Source organism: Callionymus lyra, chromosome 10 (genome assembly GCF_982586985.1).
Source record: "Callionymus lyra chromosome 10, fCalLyr1.hap1.1, whole genome shotgun sequence".
NCBI lineage: Eukaryota > Metazoa > Chordata > Actinopteri > Syngnathiformes > Callionymidae > Callionymus > Callionymus lyra.
Window position 1 is genome coordinate 6,494,836 of NC_141827.1, and position 21,108 is coordinate 6,515,943.

The 21,108-nt window shown below is 39.8% G+C and overlaps 1 protein-coding gene across 4 annotated transcripts in view; it reads right to left on the reverse strand.

The window, feature by feature from the left end:
* The window catches only part of ephb2b (eph receptor B2b), a 174,342-nt gene that overhangs the window by 36,228 nt on the left and 117,006 nt on the right, over nt 1-21,108 (reverse strand). For all 4 annotated transcript variants that reach the window (XM_087800826.1, XM_087800823.1, XM_087800825.1 and 1 more), the window contains exon 5: nt 18,219-18,554. In XM_087800826.1, coding sequence (XP_087656952.1) covers nt 18,219-18,554 — 336 coding nt within the window. The remainder of the gene's footprint in view (nt 1-18,218; nt 18,555-21,108) is intronic.

Sequence of the window (21,108 nt, forward strand, 5' to 3'; positions counted from 1 at the left end):
ATATAATTCGATTTTTTTATTTATAATTATCATGTTTGTTCCTTTTTCTGTTGCAATCAAATGTCCGGCCACTAGATGGCAGCAGTCCTCTGCAGCTAAAGGAACAATGAAATCCTGCCAGATCTTGGCGATGACTGAGGACGAGAGGATACAGTCGACTCCAGCAGCTTATTAAGCTGATGTTTGGACATATTTTGGTTTAAAAACTTTGTCAAGAGTCATGTGGTCTGTAAATTCTACAACACCAGAGTCAAGTACTCGACAATACTACACTAACATATCCTTGTTCTAGTAGTATTGCAATATATCGTATCATTGACCCTGTATCTTGATTTGTTTCGTATCAATAGATTCTTGCCATTACGTAGTTTTATCTTTTCTTCATGAAGCCACTGCTGATCTTACCGTCCAAGAAGTAAGGAAAGTACCTCATAGGTACTTCTATGTCATTTATAATAACGTTAAGGTTCACGTATTCTATTTTAAATAAAACCTGGAGGTGATTTCAGGGGAACTATGACGTGTTTTAGCAGAGTAGTGTAAACCAAACCAAATGAAATAAAAAAAACTAAAGTCCAATATCTTCATCATCGATCCATCAATATAATCTACCGTCTACTACAAATACCTTCTCCGCAGCTCAGTACTACGCTCACGCCTGTACCAATAAAAAACAGGCTCGTTGACTAATGCCTGGTTTTCCTTTTATGATCGCAGACGAGGCAATTTATTCAACATGGATTTTGATTATGTGCAGCAGATGTTCGATCGTGATTTTATGCTTAAGCCATAAACTGTCATGAGCCGTTGAGTATTGATCCACGGCTGCACTGTATCTGCTGTTGAGGAAGGAATAATCTGCTGCTATGAATCTACAGCACAGCGGAGGACGCTGCAAACAGTTGGGAGCTGCTGTTGAGATAGTATTGACTTTAGCTGCTTTCATGTTCAATGTCACATTCACACACTTTTCACTGCACGGAACATATTCACTGCAGTAAATACGTTTATTTAATGTGATTCGGAAAAGGTTTGCTTGTTACAAAGTTGAAGGAGAATCGCTTTAAAAACAAAACAATATACTTTTCATAATCTTCAGCGACAATATGTTTCTGAGGTGCTTGAAAAAGTCAAGATGAATAAAGTTCTATTGTCGATACGATCAGGTTGATGCAGCAGCTTTGACTGTGTTTATGCCTCTTGAGAGTTGATATCAACACAACATGAGATTGTGTCAGAACGGAATAAAAGAACACGGTAAGATAAATAAAATAAGCACAAACTAAGTTATATTAAAACAGAACCAAGGGCAGCCATTCTGTGGCATCTATCGTGATTAAATATTGCATAAAATATAAACTTTTATGGTAAAAGGAATGATATGAGATGGACTTGCTGTATTTGTATTTATGTATTTTTTGTGTTTTTTCTATATGTATATTTTCTTTTTATTAAGATACTCATTGCTTAATTATATGTTAAATTACATATTAATTTTTAATTTTTTTAAACCAAAATATGGATAACATTGAAAAATACCTATTGAAAGTAAGAATACAGCTATAAAATATATATAATATATATCATAATTATACTTAATTTTTAATAATCCTCACATTTATTTGTTTCCATTTTCAAATAATTGTATAGCTTGTCTTTCTTCTAGAGCAGAATTGAGTCAACGTAATTAGTCCTGTTTAAAATAATGCAACAATATATTTAAACTTTAATTATGGGTTTTTTTTTGTTTGTTTTCTAATTCTTTAGGTCGTCTCCAGCTTCACACATCATTTAGGAAACATCAAGTCTCGTGAGTAGCTGTTGCTCGTGTTCATTCGTTGTTCTTCCTTCTCTTCTACAACATTCTCTCTCTGTAACCGACGCTCGAGTCAACAACACGACGGGCGTCGAGGAGGTTCCACTAGAGAACTATCAAATTGCTTCATGGTGACAAGATACTGCAGCTTTTGTGGAACGAACGCGGTCCGAGGCAGCCATTACCGCTGCCAGTCAAGCATCTGAAACAAAAGAAAACGTGCTTTGGACTCCGGTGGTGCGTGACGCTCGCTGCTTGGCCTCACAACAAAGGTTCTGTTTTGCTCCACAAACTCTAATAGATGTTTAACCGTAATATCCAAACGCCCAACAACCTTCCTAATTGATAAAAGATGGAGTTAGCGGGGTCTCCCTACCCCCGCTTTTCTTTTTCTTTTTTTTTTTTTTCCGGGGCTGATTTAATGGAGCATAGTTCTGAAAACACATGAGCAAAGTCGGCCTTTCATCAATCCTTTTCACATGAATTTATGTCGCTTATCTGTCACTGCTCTGGTGGGCCGGCTGCAGCTCCACGCTCAGGAATGCTGGAGAACAGGCATCTTAATTAAGCGAGGCTGGTGAAGTGAGACTATTGCTGATGATTGGCAGCAGGAAGGCGCAGTCATGGGTCACCATGCATTAAAAAAAAAAAAAGGCTCAGCCACCAGACCTCCGGCAGTATAAGGCTTCCCCACTTTCCAGGAAATAAAATACGCCAGGCAGGCTATTAACTGTCGGGTGGACCGGGCCCAACATCTGTAGCCTTGTTTATAACGTCCGTGGTCTTTTCCTAAAACTGTTAAATAAACTTGAATCAACAGGTTCAAAAAGGTACATGTGTTCAACTTTCTCACGCACTAAAACAAGTGTGTCGTATCGACTTTATTAAACAACATTAGTTGAAAACGTGTTTTGGCTCCACTTTCATCAGGTGTTACCAAAAAACTATTAATAAAACAAGCCGACTGACGACAAAAAGTTTGTGGGTTCAAGTCCTTTGGCTTCATGTTGGCTTTTAATGTGTGAAATATAATTTGTTGTGCGAATAAAAGCGTTTGATTGATTGATATTCCTTTAATGTTCCCACATTGAGGACATTTGTATTGTTTTTTATAAGAAGTAAATACACATATTAGGACACACAGCACACAAATAAATAATGAAGAAAAATATCATAAATAAAATGAGAAGGATGGAAATAATAATAATAATGAATAAAACTAGTGATGGTCTGATGAAGCTTCATGAAACAGTGTCATTATTTTCAGAGCCCACTAGATGGCAGTCTTTGCCTTGTTTTGAACAACTGTTTTAATGAAACATAATTTTCTAAGCTGATGGCGCCACCTACTGACCTCTGAACAACATGACACTGTTTCATGAAGCTTCATCTACACATCACTAAATAAAACATTATACATAACACTAAAAATGCAAATGTATAAAAGACAACAATTGCTATTACTATTTCTGTTTTTATTCTTATTATTTTTTTAAATGCAATACAAAAGTAAAACATGTTTTAAGTTATACTCAAGATTAATATATGACTTACTCACATGTTGTCATGCGTGCGTGATTGTGCGTCTAGTCCACACTTTTCTTCTCATGTTGTTAATGATTTTTTTCAACTGCGTGCCTGGGTCTACAGGGTGAGGCTCAGAGTACAGCCTTCGCAAATAAGGGATGCCAGTTGAAGCGAGTCAGACAATCTTTCTCGGAGACATCCCAGAGGGAGAAATTCCCAATAAATGGTTAATGGTTCTAAATTACCCACATGACTCTTCAGACCCTGATGGGAGTAGTCAGCTCAGGGTCAAGTGCTCAGAGATGATCTTATCCGCATATAAGAAATGGTACAAAACAAGAATCGAAACTGTAGATGGGATTAAACCAGCAACTTCTTAGGCCACAAGCCAACCACTCTACCATCTGACCTACTGCCCCATAGGGAGGAACCCACGGGGCAGACCCAGGACGTGTGTTAATATAAAAAAAAAAGAACCTAAGAGCATCAACAGTAGTTCCATCTACAATTTCAGTCCAATAAACCAGTCTGGAATGAATCTAAGCGAGCGTCAGCACCGACAGTATCTCCAACGGTCGCAGGAACACATGAAGGAAGTCTGTTCCCACAGCTCCATGTGTCCACAGCCATGTGGCTCTGGTTTGATTAGACGTTGTGCTGCACAGAGCTCTGCAATGATTTAGGGAAAATGGGGTAGAACAGGTCAGAGCTCATAAAATCCCTTTTTCCTTTTCATTGTAAAAATCGGTTTTCCCCCAAAGGTCCAGAACCGGCTGCCCCCTCCAACCGGCAGCCGACCAGACAGGCTGCCACTGCTCGGCTCTCTGGAACGCCGTCCGTTTATAGGCGCTGCGTCCAGCGCTGTTAAAAGGAGAAAAGCCCATATTTGCATGCACTTTCAGCGCCACTGGCAGCCTGCCCTGTTTCCGCAGCTGCAAAGGATTGTGGGTTTTACGTCTATAAAGAGTTTCCAGAGCAGTAAAGCTACAAAAGTGAGATTTCGGTTGATCAAGCTTTAAACCATCTGCATGGGTAAGATGGATGACTGTAACACACTCGTGTACGCACAATAAGCCGATTCAAAAACAGACGAACTCGCAGAGTGTTTTCAGACACTGTGTAAGTTGATCTAGAAGTTCTCCTTCAAGATCCACTATAGAAGCACCAACTTTATCTTGATTTAAAAACAATACTATGAATATATTCTAGGTTAGGTTAGGTAGAACTTTATTGATTACTCAGGAGATTCGGGAAATTGTTTTTTTTCCAATTAGACACAGCAATACAGCAATTATTGATAAAAATAAAAATAAGAACAAGAACAAAGAGAAATAAAGAGAAAGAACAAGATTACAAAATCTAAGTCTAAAGATAAAGCACATAGATAAAAGACAAATAGCAAAGACAAAGGATACAAAGATTAACATTATTCTATTTTTCTTTCTCCTCGTTACCCTTCATAATAGATGTTCTACGTAATTATATATATATTTTTCCTTCTTACCAAGACAAAAGGAATTGGAAAAGCTACAAAACAAGCAGAGAACCTGGTGGCAAATTGGATTCATTACATGTTGGTGGTTAACGTGTCCGACATAAATATGTCACACTCTACCTACATGAGCTATTCGACTCGCACGTCTAAGGAAACTTGACTCTGGGTCGACAGGCTGCGTTTCCACGTTCAAACAACTTCCAGACTGGCAATACTGCCAAGAAGAAGAAGAAGAAAAAAAAGAAAAAGAAAACCTCCAAACCACAGACGGCATTTCAATATTCTAAAATATTGAAGACGGCAAGTGTCGGAGCAGAGGCTTGGCATGTTTTTTTCATGAAAATGTGTTCGCACTGGGTCTTACACAGTTGGTCCTGGAATAAATTAACCAAATAATACTTTAGAACATAATTTTAATAATAAATATACAAAAATGATAATGATAATGTGTTATTTTTTTTTTAATGATCTCAGGCTAGACCGTGGCTGTCTAGACCAAATGTTATACCAAACAGTTGGTAGGTAGTTAAGAAGGTACAGTTGGTGCAGTAAGGTAAGTGCAGTAGGATGGTAGGTAGGTTGGTAGGTAGGAAGGTAAGTAGGTGGGTACAGTTGGTGCAGTAGAAAGGAAGGTAACCTGAATGCAGATAGAAAGGTAGGTACGAAGGCAGGTAGATAGGTAAGTAGGTACGAAGGCAGGTAGGTAGGTAAGTACGAAGGCAGGTAGGTAGGTAAGTACGAAGGCAGGTAGGTAGGTAAGTACGAAGGCAGGTAGGTAGGTAAGTACGAAGGCAGGTAGGTAGGTAAGTACGAAGGCAGGTAGGTAGGTAAGTACGAAGGCAGGTAGGTAGGTAAGTACGAAGGCAGGTAGGTAGGTAAGTACGAAGGCAGGTAGGTAGGTAGGTAGGTAGGTAGGTAGGTACGAAGGCAGGTAGGTAGGTAGGTAGGTACGAAGGCAGGTAGGTAGGTAGGTAGGTACGAAGGCAGGTAGGTAGGTAAGAACGAAGGCAGGTAGGTAGGTAAGTACGAAGGCAGGTAGGTAGGTAAGTACGAAGGCAGGTAGGTAGGTAGGTAGGTATGAAGGCAGGTAGGTAGGTAGGTAGGTACGAAGGCAGGTAGGTAGGTAAGTACGAAGGCAGGTAGGTAGGTAAGTACGAAGGCAGGTAGGTAGGTAAGTACGAAGGCAGGTAGGTAGGTAAGTACGAAGGCAGGTAGGTAGGTAAGTACGAAGGCAGGTAGGGGGGTAAGTACGAAGGCAGGTAGGTAGGTAAGTACGAAGGCAGGTAGGTAGGTAGGTACGAAGGCAGGTAGGTAGGTAAGTACGAAGGCAGGTAGGTAGGTAGGTAGGTACGAAGGCAGATAGGTAGGTAGGTTAGTATGAAGGCAGGTAGGTAGGTAAGTACGAAGGCAGGTAGGTAGGTAGGTACGAAGGCAGGTAGGTAGGTAGGTACGAAGGCAGGTAGGTAGGTAAGTACGAAGGCAGGTAGGTAGGTAGGTAGGTACGAAGGCAGATAGGTAGGTAGGTTAGTATGAAGGCAGGTAATCCAAAATAGAGATTGTACTTCTGTGCTAATGGCTACGTTACGTTGTACTCGTTGCTCTACTTATTTTTCATGGTTCTAACCAAACTAAAGACACACATTTTAACACATTTTGTGTCCCTCCGTAAATCAACCTCTAAGTATCAGGTCAATAATATATTCAAGAGAAAATAAACTTTTCTAGGTGTGATGTTTTTTTCGTGGATCAAAAAATAAATTTGGCTTGAAATATAAATCTCTCCACAGAAGCTGTGAAGTTCACTGTGACAAATGCTGGTGACTCATCTGCACCTTCTGGCTAATTTTGGGGATGTTTTCTCACTTTCCAGAACTCGTATTAAAAGTCTTGCAGCAGAGTTTTCACTCTCGAATCTTTCCAGGAGACCAGCTGAGCCTCGTCGATACCACGACACGCTCGAATATATATATATGTGTCCAAAAAAAAATGAGGTTTTCTGTTGTGCAACGGATCTGACCTTTAGCTTAAGAACTGCTTACGTACAAGTGATAGAAGCGGCAAATGAGTGGCACACAATAGTCAAGGATTAAAAAAGATCATCTGTGCTTATAAAGTTCCTGACCCCAATTTACAGATAAAACCTCCACGAGCACGGCTGCTGAAGGCGGCGCGATTACGTGAGCCGGGGCCACATTAAAACAAGAGCCGCATTAGTGAAATCGGAGTCGCGGCGAGAAAGGAAGTGGCTCGCGGTGTCAAAAAAAAAAAAAAAGAGGGGATGAGTCGCTCAGACAATGACAACTGTGTTCGCCCCGGATCGAATTTGCAGACCAATAAAAAAGGTCAGAGGAGCAGAAGCTCTTCATTATTGATGGCAGCTTCCCTCGGCCTGAATTATTCAAAACTCCAAGTATGAATGTTGCAGGAATAATATATAATCTTCTCTCACGATACACCTTTCCAATCCCGCAGGTCAACAGGTGTTATTTGAGACACCTTTTTAAATAAGTATTAATAATAAAAGATGTGTTCAAGGAAGGATTCACTCATCGTGATGAAAAGGTTCTGAGCAGGTCCAGGTGGGCGCGAGCCGCACTTGTTAGGCAGGTGTATCGCTGCGTAAATAACCTTCGCGCCGTCGCGCCCTGGAGACAGCTGAGGCCGAGGCTCGCACAAAGTGAAACGTGTCAACGGTAGCTTAACGAATGGAAAAGAAACACTTCCCCGGGAGATCGTATGATCGTTCAGGAGGTGAAAAGTGTCGGAGCACGAACACATCGGAGGCTCCGAGGAGGCGTTGGACTGGACTAACGCGACGGTGATGGAAAGAATCCAGATACTGGGTTGAAGGTTTGCTCTCGGAGCAGAACTTGTTAAGTAATGAACAGTATATTGGCTGGACCACAAGTCTGGGAAAGGAGGTTAGGAATTAATGAACTCTGTAATAATCGCCGTAAACATGCGGAGCTCGGACCTGTTCTGTCTGGTGTGGGTGGTGACCCGTTTGGTGGATTGTCCAGACGTGAACAACACACACACACACGCACACACACGCACACACACACACACATGCGCTTGATGGATCTACTGACTCCTTTAAGAAACATCTTAAGACGTTTCTATTTGTTCAGGCTTTTCCTTGATTTTCTGGAACTCCTGTGTTGTTCTCAGTTTTATCTTGATCTTTAAAGTATGTATTTTATTGAGTATTGTTTTGATTGTTTAAGCGCTTTGTGACCCTGGTCTGGAAAAGCGCTATATATATAAATAAATATTACTTACTTACTTACTTACTTGTTGTGGTTCGAACAAGCTAAACTAACTAATGACATCACTAATGTTAAAATGTTTTAAAGTTTTTTGCATTTAATCTTGAATAAAAGACAAATGTTATTCATTTTCTATTATCTTCAGCTTCAAGTTTCATATGAGACATAAATAAATTATTCCAATTCCTTATTTGGATTCCAATTCCTAAGGATTAGGGATTATGATTAGGATTCAGGATTGATGAAAGATAAAACAAAACAAAAAAAATCATCTGACGGTTTAAAAAATGTGACATTTATTCTGTAAATGATCTTAAACCCAAATGTTTCTGATATGTTGTTTCGTTGATCTACCTTCAGACTGTTGCTCCTAAGCTTTGGAACGATCTCTGTGTTTGATGATCTACCGACTCCTTCAAGAAACATCTCAAGACATTCTTATGTTGTCTGGACCTTTTAAAGTACGGGTTGTTCGTGATTGTTTAAGCGCTTTGTGACCCTGGTCTAAGAAAGATCTTTACAGATCATCACTGACTCACTCAGGCTGAAGTGTAAAAGTACATCAGTGATGTGTTTCTTCCTCCGTTAGTGAAACAATGTGATTTTTCTCCATTTGTCTTTCTTTTGATTATCTAAATAACTCAATGAACAGATTTTTGGTGAATTTTTAAAGAAATTATCTTTTGGTGAAGAATGTATTGATTTAGTTCTAGATTAATATCTGGATCCAAACATCTTTTGAAGGATGTGTCGCCCACTGCGGCGCACATAGTTGTAGCTGAAGATCACTTTCTCGCTTGTTCTTGTTGTGCATGTTGTGCGGGCGAGTTTCCAGAATGCTTCTGCCCCCTATTGATCATATCTATCAACAGCATGTTGCATTATTAAAACAGAAAATAGAGTTATAGAGATAAAAGATGTAGAAAAGTTATGTGAGGTTTAAAAAATATATATACTTATATACAATATACTTTAGATGAGCTGCTTGGCTGAGGTCTGTGCTCTTGATTTCTGGTAAAGATTTTTCTTTAGATTTTCCCCCAAAAAACTGAAAAAAAAAACCTGAAAAAGTGCATTTACCTGTACGTAACTATTACTTATTAATAATCCATTATTTTAATTGTTGAAGAAAAATAATCTATATTTGTTTTTGATTACAAAATGTTTGTTTCTGTAGAAAGTCAGATCCATCCAAATATTAATTGATCTACCAGAATCTAAAGTGCGACAAATTTAATGTTTACGTCGATTTCTTCGACCGGAATCCATGGATCGATGGATCGATCGGATCAACGTAATAAGCGAATAAACAGCGACGTCAGCGTCTGCTCAATAATTCACTCGTCTCAACTAATGCAGCGAACAACAATTAATTCCAGAGTCACTCGGCTGCTCTCACCCGACCCACTGGGCCAGCGGGCCTTTTAACCCAGATCCTCATGCAGGCGATGTCACTTCCTGAGAGAGGAATCGTACTACGAACCCGCTGGAATAGCACACGGCTGTTGAATGATTCAAGACGTCGATAAATGACTTAATCAACTTTGACAACCCATGAGTTGAATTCTCTTCAGCGTTTGAAAATATCCAGCATTTACTTCTTTTTTTTTAAATCATCTATTTATTATTATTAGTTTGACACGTGGGTTTCAGGTTCTAATCCAGTTTATGTTGGGTTTTATTGTGCGTTTGTAATCCCTGAGCTCATGTTGTTTTTATCCAGAGAGGTGGTGGTGATTGTGGTGCGTTGGTGGCGCAGCAGCCGTAGTTTTAATTGCTTTAATTAATTATAATGTTGTGTTTTTATTGAGTAAAAATTTGTTTTTCTATGCGTTACATACTGTTAACTGCACCACTGGAAGCAGTGGAAACGGATCCCCTGGTGTTTTTACACTCATTGAACAATGTTTCTATAATCAACGTGAATACACATTAGTTTATATTCATAGAAGCAACGTTTTACTCTTGTTTACCTCACATTATAATGAAGAATGAATTAACGAAAATATTTACTAGGTTCTGTTCTATGAGTGAGATCTGATAGAATTGAACAAAAATTCTATCCACACAAAAATGAGATGAACTGTTATTTATGTTTTTGGCGACGTACGCTGAGCATCGTAGCGTTTCTATGTAGCATTAGCAACCAAGCTATCCGCTACGAAACCCATCTTGATGTCAGTTCCTGCGACTTGATTCTGTCGTGACAAAAGGATCCGGAAAAGTATTGTATCGTAAATAAGTATCAAAAATGTTTAAAAAACTTCATTTATCGAGCGCAATATTCTTAAATTATTATTATTATATTTGTTTATTTAACAAAGAGGACTGTTATATATTTCTACAAATGTTGAGCACCATTTTCTTATATTATTATTATTATTTTCCACTTGTTTTGCAGTCAGAGTGGACTTTGATATTATTATATATATTTTGTTAAGTGGAGATTGTTCTTATGTTCTTGCTTTGTTGTTTGTTTAATGTCAATGAAATGTTAAAATTCTTACACATGACCAAAAAACTGGACATTTAAAAATAATGTAAAAGAAAATATTATTTTGGCATACTTAGTAAATACTTATTTTGCTCATCGAGTAATCGTTATAGTCCTTAAAATAAGAAAATAAATATATAATTATATATATGTGTGTGTGTGTTATATAAACTCCCTACATAAACATTCTTTTTATACTTTTTTGTATACATTTCTTAGCATAGGTGTGCTAATCTTAGCTAGCATGCTATATAGCATCCTTAGAAAAACTGTTTCAACACGATTTTTACTGAATCAATACTCATAGTATTAGTCTTAACGAAAATGCTTGTCAAAGTATTTTATTCGAAACCACTTTCACTTTCAAATCAAAAGCAAAACTATTTTTTTGGTTTGGAATTTCTCCCCGTTGAAGGTGAATCAATTGTTTTACGTACAAATAATAAAAGTACTTTTGAATCAAGTCAACGTCAGAACTATAACCAGACGTATACATGAGGCTCAGAATAGTTTCCGTCACGCCAGGTGAGAACACGCACTCGTGTCGCTGGAGTTTGAATTACAAAGAGTGAAGTAGAAAGCACCTCAGGGGCCCCTCTAACAGGAACCATGCTGCTTTGAACGTTATTGACAGTACAAACACGGGCTGGGAAGTGCCGACCCGAAATCAAACACGCACTTACAAATGTGTGCAATATGTGGTCATAATGTAAACTGTATGTTTTCTCTGGGTTGACTCAGAATCGGACACGGTCGCACGAGAGGCGTGAAGTACATTTGAAACAACTTCCATCAGATACTGGCCCTCGGCGCTCGCAGATATTGCACCAGAGGAATGTGGAAGTAAATGTGACTTCAGGGGGAAATAAATAATTTTGTGTTTATAGAAAAGCACTAAATTGATTTCAACACATTGTGTTGCAGTTTTTACTAGATTTGAGTAACTGAAAAAACCTGGAAATGTTTCCGACTTGTTAGTTGTCACCAACATTTCAGAAAATATGTTAAAATGTGGACGATATGGTTTTGATACAGAAATAAAATATCGATACGGAAATATATCGCAACTTTTCTTCTTTTTTTTGCTTTCAAATAACATTTATTTTTTTACATAGTTATTTATGGTTACGTTTTTTTTTAAATTCATGATTACCATGTAAATATTCACAACGTTTTTTCTTTTCTTCGAAGCGTTTGTTCATTTTATTTTTTTCCCCCACCGTGTTTGTTCATTGTTTGTTCATTTAACTTCCGGCCGCTAGGTGGCAGCTGTCATTACATCCTCCGCAGCTAAAGGAAGAATGAACGCCAAAATATTCTAGCGATGACTGAGGACAAGAGGATACAGTGACTCCAGCAGCTTTTAAAGCTAATGTTTGGAAATATTTTGGTTTCAAAACAAATTACATTCTATGTGGCCAAAAGAAACAATACAAATTCTGCAGTATCCTGGTGATGACTGAGGACAAGAGGATACAGTGACTCCAGCAGCTTTTAAAGATGATGTTTGGACATATTTTGGTTTGAAAACAAATGAAAGCAGTTATGACTTCGTCAAGAGTCATGTGGTCTGTAAATACTACAACACCAGAGTCAAGTACTCGACAACATTACACATATATCCTTGTTACTACAGTATATTATATCGTTGACCCTGTATAGTGATACGTACTGTACTATCAGATTCTTGCCCCTGTAATAGAGATTTCCTTAGTGATTAATGGAACACACTTGGTGGTAAACTCCAGAACTTTCATCTCACTGATTCAATCTTTTCATGTTTTTTATTCATAATGAAAAAAGTAGCAGAGCCTTGAACACATCACATCTAAATCCACAACACATGGAGGGAACAGTTAAACTTTCCAGACATGCGTTTCTTTTGCCTTCCTGCTACCGACAAGAATCCCTCGGTCGACCCGGTACCATGTGACCCGTTCACTTTTAAGAATAAAGTTTGCCAAAAGAGAGAAAAAAAAACACTTGACATTCCTTCAAGCTTCCATTCCTTTCATGTCCTTTTAAGTACACGTCTCTTCACCTCTACTACTGTACTTCACACACTTCACACACTTCACATCTCCACACACTCTTTGAGCGACTCTTAAATCTGTCACATTTTACAGCAACGCGTCGCGACTATTTACCCTTCCATGATGAACGGCAGATTCTTACTTTCACATCCATATATTCTTCCGAGCAGATTATCTCAACATCCTGGGTCCCGCATCGAGGCAATAAAAGTCGCACGACACGGCAGTGCGTGAGAAAATTAAACGCACAACAAATCATGATTGTGGCGAAAACCAGGCAATTAGAAACTGGAGATCTGTGGTTTGTTTACATGGACTCTGACTGAAGTGGGGGTTTGGAATAAAACCGGTCGATTTTGATGGTTTTCTAAAGGTAACGCCGCTGTTGAGACTGATATTAACTATTTAAATGCCACATACCGTATTTTCCGCACTTGTGCCTTATAATACGTAGGGCCTTATATATGAACATTACCTGGTGGGTGACTTGTTTACAAACACTTGACTCTGCGCCGACACGGCGTAGGCGGGACTTCGTCATTGTGTCATCACGGGGTGGGATTTATGACGCACGTAACATCATGGCGGACGTCTACGGAGTGATATTACTGCCACTGGTTTAAGCGAGTGTGTATTGGTTGTTGTACACTCAAAATCACTCTGCTGCGCGCTCAAGCAGTCATACACGTGTGTTCAACATGACATACACGCGCGCTATAGTTGTCATACACGCGCTCAACTTCACTGCTGCTCGCTCAACATTTGTCTGCTCACAACACCAGTCTCGCGCGCTGCTGCTTTAAGCCTTTTAAACATCATTTTAAAATCGTTACCATGGGAGTTGTCTAAAATGCTTAATAAAGTTTGACTTTATCTGACTGTTTTGTTGACATTCACTTTAGCACAGCTTTATCTAGTGGATGCATAACACAAACCCAGTCAAACGTTTGACTGTATCTTTTATTCTATGCGCCTTATAATCCAGTGCGCCTAATAGTGTGGAAAATATGTTACTTCATCTCAAACGGATATATGTCATCACCAGGTTTCTTTCTTTGAATCAAGTATTTATACATTTAAGGTAAGGTAAGGTAAGGTAAAACTTTATTGATCCCTCAGGAGGTCTCCTTCGGGAAATTGTTTTTTTCCAATAGCCAATACATACAGCAATTTTTTATAAAGAAATCAAAAATAAATCGAAATAAAATAAGAACAAGAGAAATAAAGAGAAAGAACACAATTACACAATCTAAGTCTAAAGAGAAAGACAAAGAACATAGATCAAAGAAAAACAACAAAGACAAAGGATACAAAGACTAACATAGAACAGAACATCCAGATACTTTCACTCCACTCCTGCCCTGACTCTAAAGCGTCTTTAGTACCCATACATGTGTACCCCTGTTTCGGAAGGGTCACTTGGTTTCCCCCTAAATTCCAATACTTTTTGCACCACTTCCTCTCTTAAGTGGGGGTGTCGTCTTATTGAATCTGCATTGTTCCTGTGCAGAATCCACAAGTGACCTTCACCCTTTTGTGCTTCCTAACAAGTGCAGTGTGAGAGAGCGGTCTTCCCGAAACACTCCCTCACTTGTCAGATCCTGTTATATCATCCTCACACCTTGCCGTGCTGCTCTCTCTCCACCGCGTGAGATTCACAACTCCTTCTCTTACTAATTAGATGTAAAAAAAAAAGTAAGAGATGTTGCCGACAGAAAAATAATAAATCGCAGCTCAGTGTTTGACTCGACAGCGAGGAAATGATTGGAGAGGGCGATTTACAATGAGCGCAGCGGCGGTCTGGGAATTAGTCACTGGCTTGTTAGAGCGCAGTTATTCTTCACAACAACTTCCTTTGTGTGTCATGACAGTGGATAATCAAGCGCTGCACTTTTCCGAGGCAATCACATCCTTTATCTTAGAGAAGCCAAACACCTTCAGGGGAGGAGGGGAGCGTCCTGTGGGTCACGCCGACTGAAGCCCCCTTGTTTTGTTCATTTAAAACTCACAAGAGCTACATATAGCACCTCCCAGTCATGACTGAGGACGAGAGGATACAGTGGACTTCAGCAGCTTTTAAAGATGATGTTTGCACATATTTTGGTTTCAGAACAAATAATGTTCCATGTGGCCAAAGAAAACAATTGAAATTCTTCAAGATCTTGGTGATGACATACAGTATTTTGGTTTCAATACAAATGAAATTAGTAACGACTTCGTCAAGAGTCATGTGGTCTGTAAATACTACAACACCAGAGTCAAGTACTGGACAATACTACAAATATATACTTGTTACTACAGTATGTCAATTGGACACTGTATTGTTATATGTATCGTATCGTCAGATTCTTGCTAACACATACCACGATCAGATCCAAGTTTATTATTATATTATTATATCATATTGTTGACCCTGTATGGTGATACGTGTGGTACTAACAGAGGAATATACACTTGTTTTGATTGGTGTTCTTCACTTTAACCTGCATTTAATTGTTAGTTTTTTAACCGACCCAAGGGTCTATCAGCACAGACTTCTTACTTAAGGTTGTCAACCATTTTTTTTTCTCAAGCTTCGGACAGTCTATGAATGAAGGTAAAGCGGTAAAGTGAAGATGAATCTATGACGCTTCCCAGATTCACTGTCGCACAACCATTTGCAAGAAATATGCTGGTATTCTACTGATCTCTTTGCAACCACATCTACCCAGAGCAGAATTAATCCTTCTGGCAGGAAGTGAGAAAAATGTATCCTGTAAATTTTAAGAAGTAAAACTGTTTGGATTTGAGCTGGAAAAACCAAAATGTCACTTAAGGCGCCACGACTTTCAGTATGGTTCATCACTTTGTTTGGTAGGTGACGGCATAGACAAGATGATTGTCGTGGGACGGACCGGTCAAATAACCCCTTCCTGGTTTAGTGTCCTCTTTTTAAACTGAGACGCCTGATGGAGGGAGACTTGTGGAAAGGTAAGACGGTGGGTACGGTAAGGCAGGCTGTGGCTCGGAGCTTCAATAACCACTTTTCGGTGAAAGCCAGAGGTGACATCAGGGCACTCCTTGCAGTATATGTGAGATGCCATCCTCACACCCATAGTCATGACATTAGCTTTTGTCCATGGATTTTAAAAAAACTGCTGGGTTATTCACAAATGTAGAATGTACATCAACTGTGAGGCCAGACGACTTCAGAGGCACAAATAAAAACATTCTCTATTTTGATTCCAGGATCGATTCCGTGTGCATCTTCGTCTCATGCTCCAATTTCAAATGGGACACGGCAAGGCATGATTGCTCGGGTAATTAGGGGTGACACCATGTTTATGTAACCTCCAGGCCTCGCGAACCCAGATGCAATTATGGTGCTCCTGGTCCCCTTGACCCCGGCTCCGTAGCCTGGCACGACGACACCACCGCCCCGCGTCCTTCGGGGGCGTCTGGTCTGCAGGGGCGACGGCAGCACCGTGCAGCAGGGTGGAGCGAGTTCAGGGCCAAAGTTGAGTTCTTTTCACAGCTCCCCGCGACGGGAGCTCCCCGCGACCCTAATCCGAAGTGACGGGCACTTCAGTGGAGAGCGTGCAGAGCCCCCCAATTTCCGCCAGGACCCCTTCGACGGGAGAAGCCAAGGGGTTGGGGTGGCAGACTTATTGTGGTCCGGTGAGAAAGGGCCTCATTACAACGCTTAACTGCACTCACAGGCCCTCATTAACCCGCCACACCAGCGACTCAAATCACAACAGACAATAAAGAGAGGTTGCCCGTCTGAATAAAGGAGTCCATTTTGCTCCGACTTAGAGCTTCAAGCATTGTAACCGAGTGCTTTGTGGAGCTTTTTTTTTACGCAAACACATTTCCGTCAACACCGAGGTCCGCGACAATGGCTGTGTTTTAAGTGGAGCGTTTAGGAACTTCCTGTGAACGGTGATGAAAGTGTGAGAGTGCGCTGTTGAACAAATCCAATATGTCCTCGCTAATCAAAGCGCAGGCAGGAATGCTGGGAGAAAAAAAAGCGCGGCGGTGGAAGAATGAACCCGGCGAGGGCGGAAGGATGATGAGACTCGACAGGCCGTTACGTGCGTCGCCATCGGGATGTAAAGCCCAAACTCAGATTAAGTCGAGCGGCTTCTTTCGTTTTGTCCGTCGTGGCGAACGAAGCTTGAATTATTCATTTAGAGAAATTAAACAGCGAGTCAACCCAGTACTTTTTTTTCCCCCTGAAATAATTGGAGACGCGACTGACCCAGATTACGAGCGCTGACAGTGGAAGGGATTGTTGCGTCGGAAGGACTCACGTGGAGAGAAGCTACAAAAGGCGTCAGATGTGGGATGGAAGGATGTTGAAACCGTTTGTTTGTGAGAGACTCACTGAACTGCTTTGCGATATTTTCGAGGGCAGCGAAATGGAAACGACAAATGAAACGAGTACTTTCAAGTCGTGGCACATCTCTGAAGGGTGGATACAAACAAAAATAGCACAAAAAATCATGACTGTAGGATTGGGTCCTAGAGTGACTCGTGCGAATTAAATAAACATGCGATCTATATCAAGCCTAATGTTAGCTTCTCTAAGTTATTTATAATCTATGCGAGGAGATCGGCCAATGACTGAGGCTCATCCAGTCTCTACAGAATCAGAATCCTTTTTTTTTTATTTGTCCCGCGAGGGGAAATTCGGTTTAACAACAGCAATATACCAAAAAAATAAAACACCCAGAAATAAAATAATAAAAAGAAAAAAAAAATCTAAATAGAATAAAAAATAAATCTGCACTATATTATATATACACAATCATATTTACGAAAATAACAAGAAAGGTGCAGTTAAATATTATCTGGCTTGTTGTGGAGTCTGATGGCAGCAGGGAGGAAGGACCTGCTGTACCTCTCCCTCACACACCGGGGATGGAGCATCCTATCACTGATGGAGCTCCTCAATGCTACATCGACTCAAGATGACGTCATGGTATATTCGACTGTAAATCAAGTCCCATAATGCACTGCAACAGTTGCAGCTTGAATATCATCTAATAGAATATCGTTTATTTTACATTCTCTATGTTTTAAAGGTGGTTATAAACTTTACTATACACAATTATAGTGGTATTGAAAAGTTTGGCCACCCCTGTACATTTTCATGATTTTCCTTTATAAATCATTAGTTGTTTGAATAAAATATTCCAGTTAAATATATCTTATAGGAGACAAACACAGTGATATTTGAGAAGTGAAATAAAGTTTATATGATTTACAGAAAGTGTGCAAGAATTATTTAAACAAAATTAGGCATGTGCATAAATGTAGGCACCCTTATATCTTATTGATTTTAATACCTGTGTTTGTCTCCTATAAGATATATTTAACTGGATTTTTTTATCCAAACAACCAATGATTTATAAAGGAAAATCATGAAAATGTACAGGGGTGGCCAAACTTTTTCATACCACTGTATATTTGTCTTAATAATAACATAATTGTTGGTCTCATAGACCAAGGGTGTGATAAGAAGGTATCATCGTTGGTAGAAAAGTGAGAATGAAAAAGACCATACGGTGAGTTTGTCTCAAAAGAAACGGGCGTCACTTACCGGCCTGGTTGGTGGTGATGTTGACCGACGAGTACTGGGGCGAGTAGGGGCTCTGGTCCGACACCCCGTTGACCGCCTGCACCTCGAAGGTGTACTGCGTGTGGGCCAGGAGGTCGCTGATGTAGACCCGGGACTCGGTGAGTCCCAGCTGGCGGGGCAGGAACTGGACGTTGTCGCCGCAGCGGGTGCAGCCCCCGCGGCCGCCGCCGCAGCTCTTGCAGATGATGTTGAAGACCACGTCCTCGCGCCCCCCCGAGTCCCGCGGAGACATCCACTCCAGCATCACCGAGGTCTCGTTCACGCTCGAGATCACGCTCTGCGGCGCCGACGGGACGGCTGAAAAGACAAGGCGGTCCGGTTCAACGCACAGTTGGACAGTTGGACTAAAGTGTAACACTCTCGGCGCCATCTGCTGGGAGGAGAAACGTAGGAGGGCGTTTAACGACACCGTTTGTTACGTAACTTTAATGTCGACGCAATTCATGCATCAACACGAAGATAGAAAATGTAAAATGAAAGTCAAGTCCTCAGTTGCTCAACCCAATATACTCACTAATCAATCCCTTAATTTGTCCCCCTTAATTAGACCCTTTTTTTAACTAATTCATTAGTTTTCTGTGTCGCTTACTCCCTTATGAGGGTCGCGGGAGTCTATCCCAGTTTTTGGGCGAGAGGCGGGGGACACCCTGGACAGGACGCCAGTCTGTCACAGGACACACAAAGACGAACAACGATTCACACACACACCTCATAAATTCCCCAAGAACGCAATCAACCTCTGTATGTTTTTGGACTGTGGGAGGAAACCGGAGTGCCCGGAGTAAACCCAAGCAACACGGGGGAAAAACATACGAACTCTACACAGAAAGGTCACTTTTTTAACCAATAAAATCAAGTTAAACACGTTTATAGACATTAAGAAACGGATCATTTATCAGTTAAAAAATAGTTTGAATTTGTTTTCAGGTTAAAAGTGTTCAAATTTTCTGACTCAAAAATGGTTCCTGTGCAACTGGAGTTTTAAAAAGTTGTACTTTTGATTTTGTAAGAGTAAAGAAACATGATTTTAAGAATGTACAACTTAAAACATGTGACAGCGGAGATCTTAATGTAAAAAACATATACTAACATACACTAGTGAACAGTGTGTAAATAAGATAATTGCAAAGAAAATAATAATAATAATAAAAAGTAAACTTTTGTCGTGTCATTTTGCATTATTTAAAAAAAAAGGTTAAAGTTAGTATTCCTTAAAACAAAATTGTCAAGGTTTTATTCTTAATAACAAATTTAAATTGTTGTTTTATAAATTGTTATTTGACTTGAAATATCAATAATGTAATAAAAACACGTTCCCAGAAATCGGTTACATGGTGAAAATTGTGTATTTAACACCGACGGTGACACATTTCATTGCAGCCATTTGTATCTTGCACTTTATAACTCTGTAATGTATTTTTAGGTTTCCACTTCCTCCTTTAAATGACTCTCAACCAAAATCTCCGGGAAGTTTAGAATGGGTGCTTGGACTTTAGTGCCCGACATAAAAGTTCAAGATCTGGTCTGGTTCTCCGTATGCGGTGGCGTCCATTAATCTGGGAATCGACGGTCATTCCTTCGAACTCTTCACGATAAAACCAGCGCCAGCTCGATGGAGAAACCAGTCGTCGCTTCAATGTGTTTTTGTAAAGTCATTTTCTGTTACTTCCTTTCAAGGTGTTTTAACAATACGTTCGGAAAGACGAGTCTTTTCTAGCAATTGACATAATAACGTAAGTGGCGGAGCAAAGGTTTTCCACATGTGATCGTCAAATGAACGCTAAGAAGGGCCAAAACCATTTGAGGTGAAAGTATTTTCCCCTCAACCCTGTACGGAACTAAAGTCTTCAATTGGATTTTAAAACTCGTATTATTTTCACGCGTGTATAGTCGTTGTGTGTCGGTGAATCATGGGCACACAGTTTTGATTAAACTTTACACTCAACTGCTTTTTTCGTTGGGTTTTGATTTGAGCTCCTGATTAAATGTAAAAGAATTTAATTTCATCAAACCATTTCTTTTTATATTAAAGTAGATTCAACACTTCTTTACAGTGTGTTGGCAAGAATCAGTTTATACGATACATGTTACGATACAGGGGCAACAATACGATCTATTGCAATAAATAGTGATAGTGTAGTAACAAGGATATATTTGTAGTATTGTCCAGTACTTGACTCTGGTGTTGTGATACTGTAGTAACAAGGATATATTTGTAGTATTGTCCAGTACTTGACTCTGGTGTTGTGATAGTGTAGTAACAAGTATATATGTGTAGTATTGTCCAGTACTTGACTCTGGTGTTGTGATAGTGTAGTAACAAGTATATATGTGTAGTATTGTCCAGTACTTGACTCTGGTGTTGTGATAGTGTAGTAACAAGTATATATGTGTAGTATTGTCCAGTACTTGACTCTGGTGTTGTGATAGTGTAGTAACAAGTATATATGTGTAGTATTGTCCAGTACTTGACTCTGGTGTTGTGATAGTGTAGTAACAAGGATATATGTTTAGTATTGTCCAGTACTTGACTCTGGTGTTGTGATAGTGTAGTAACAAGGATATATGTTTAGTATTGTCCAGTACTTGACTCTGGTGTTGTAGTATTTACAGACCACATGACTCTTGACAAAGTCGTAACTGCTTCCATTTGTTTTCAAACCATATGTCAAAACACCAGCTATTACTGCTGGAGTCACTGTATCCTCTTGTCCTCAGTCATCACCAAGATCTTGCAGAATTGTCATTGTTTCTTTTGGCCACATAAAATAATTAGTTTTCAAACCAAAATATGTCCAAACATCAGCTTTTAAAAGATGCCGAAGTCCACTGTATCCTCTTGTCCTCAGTA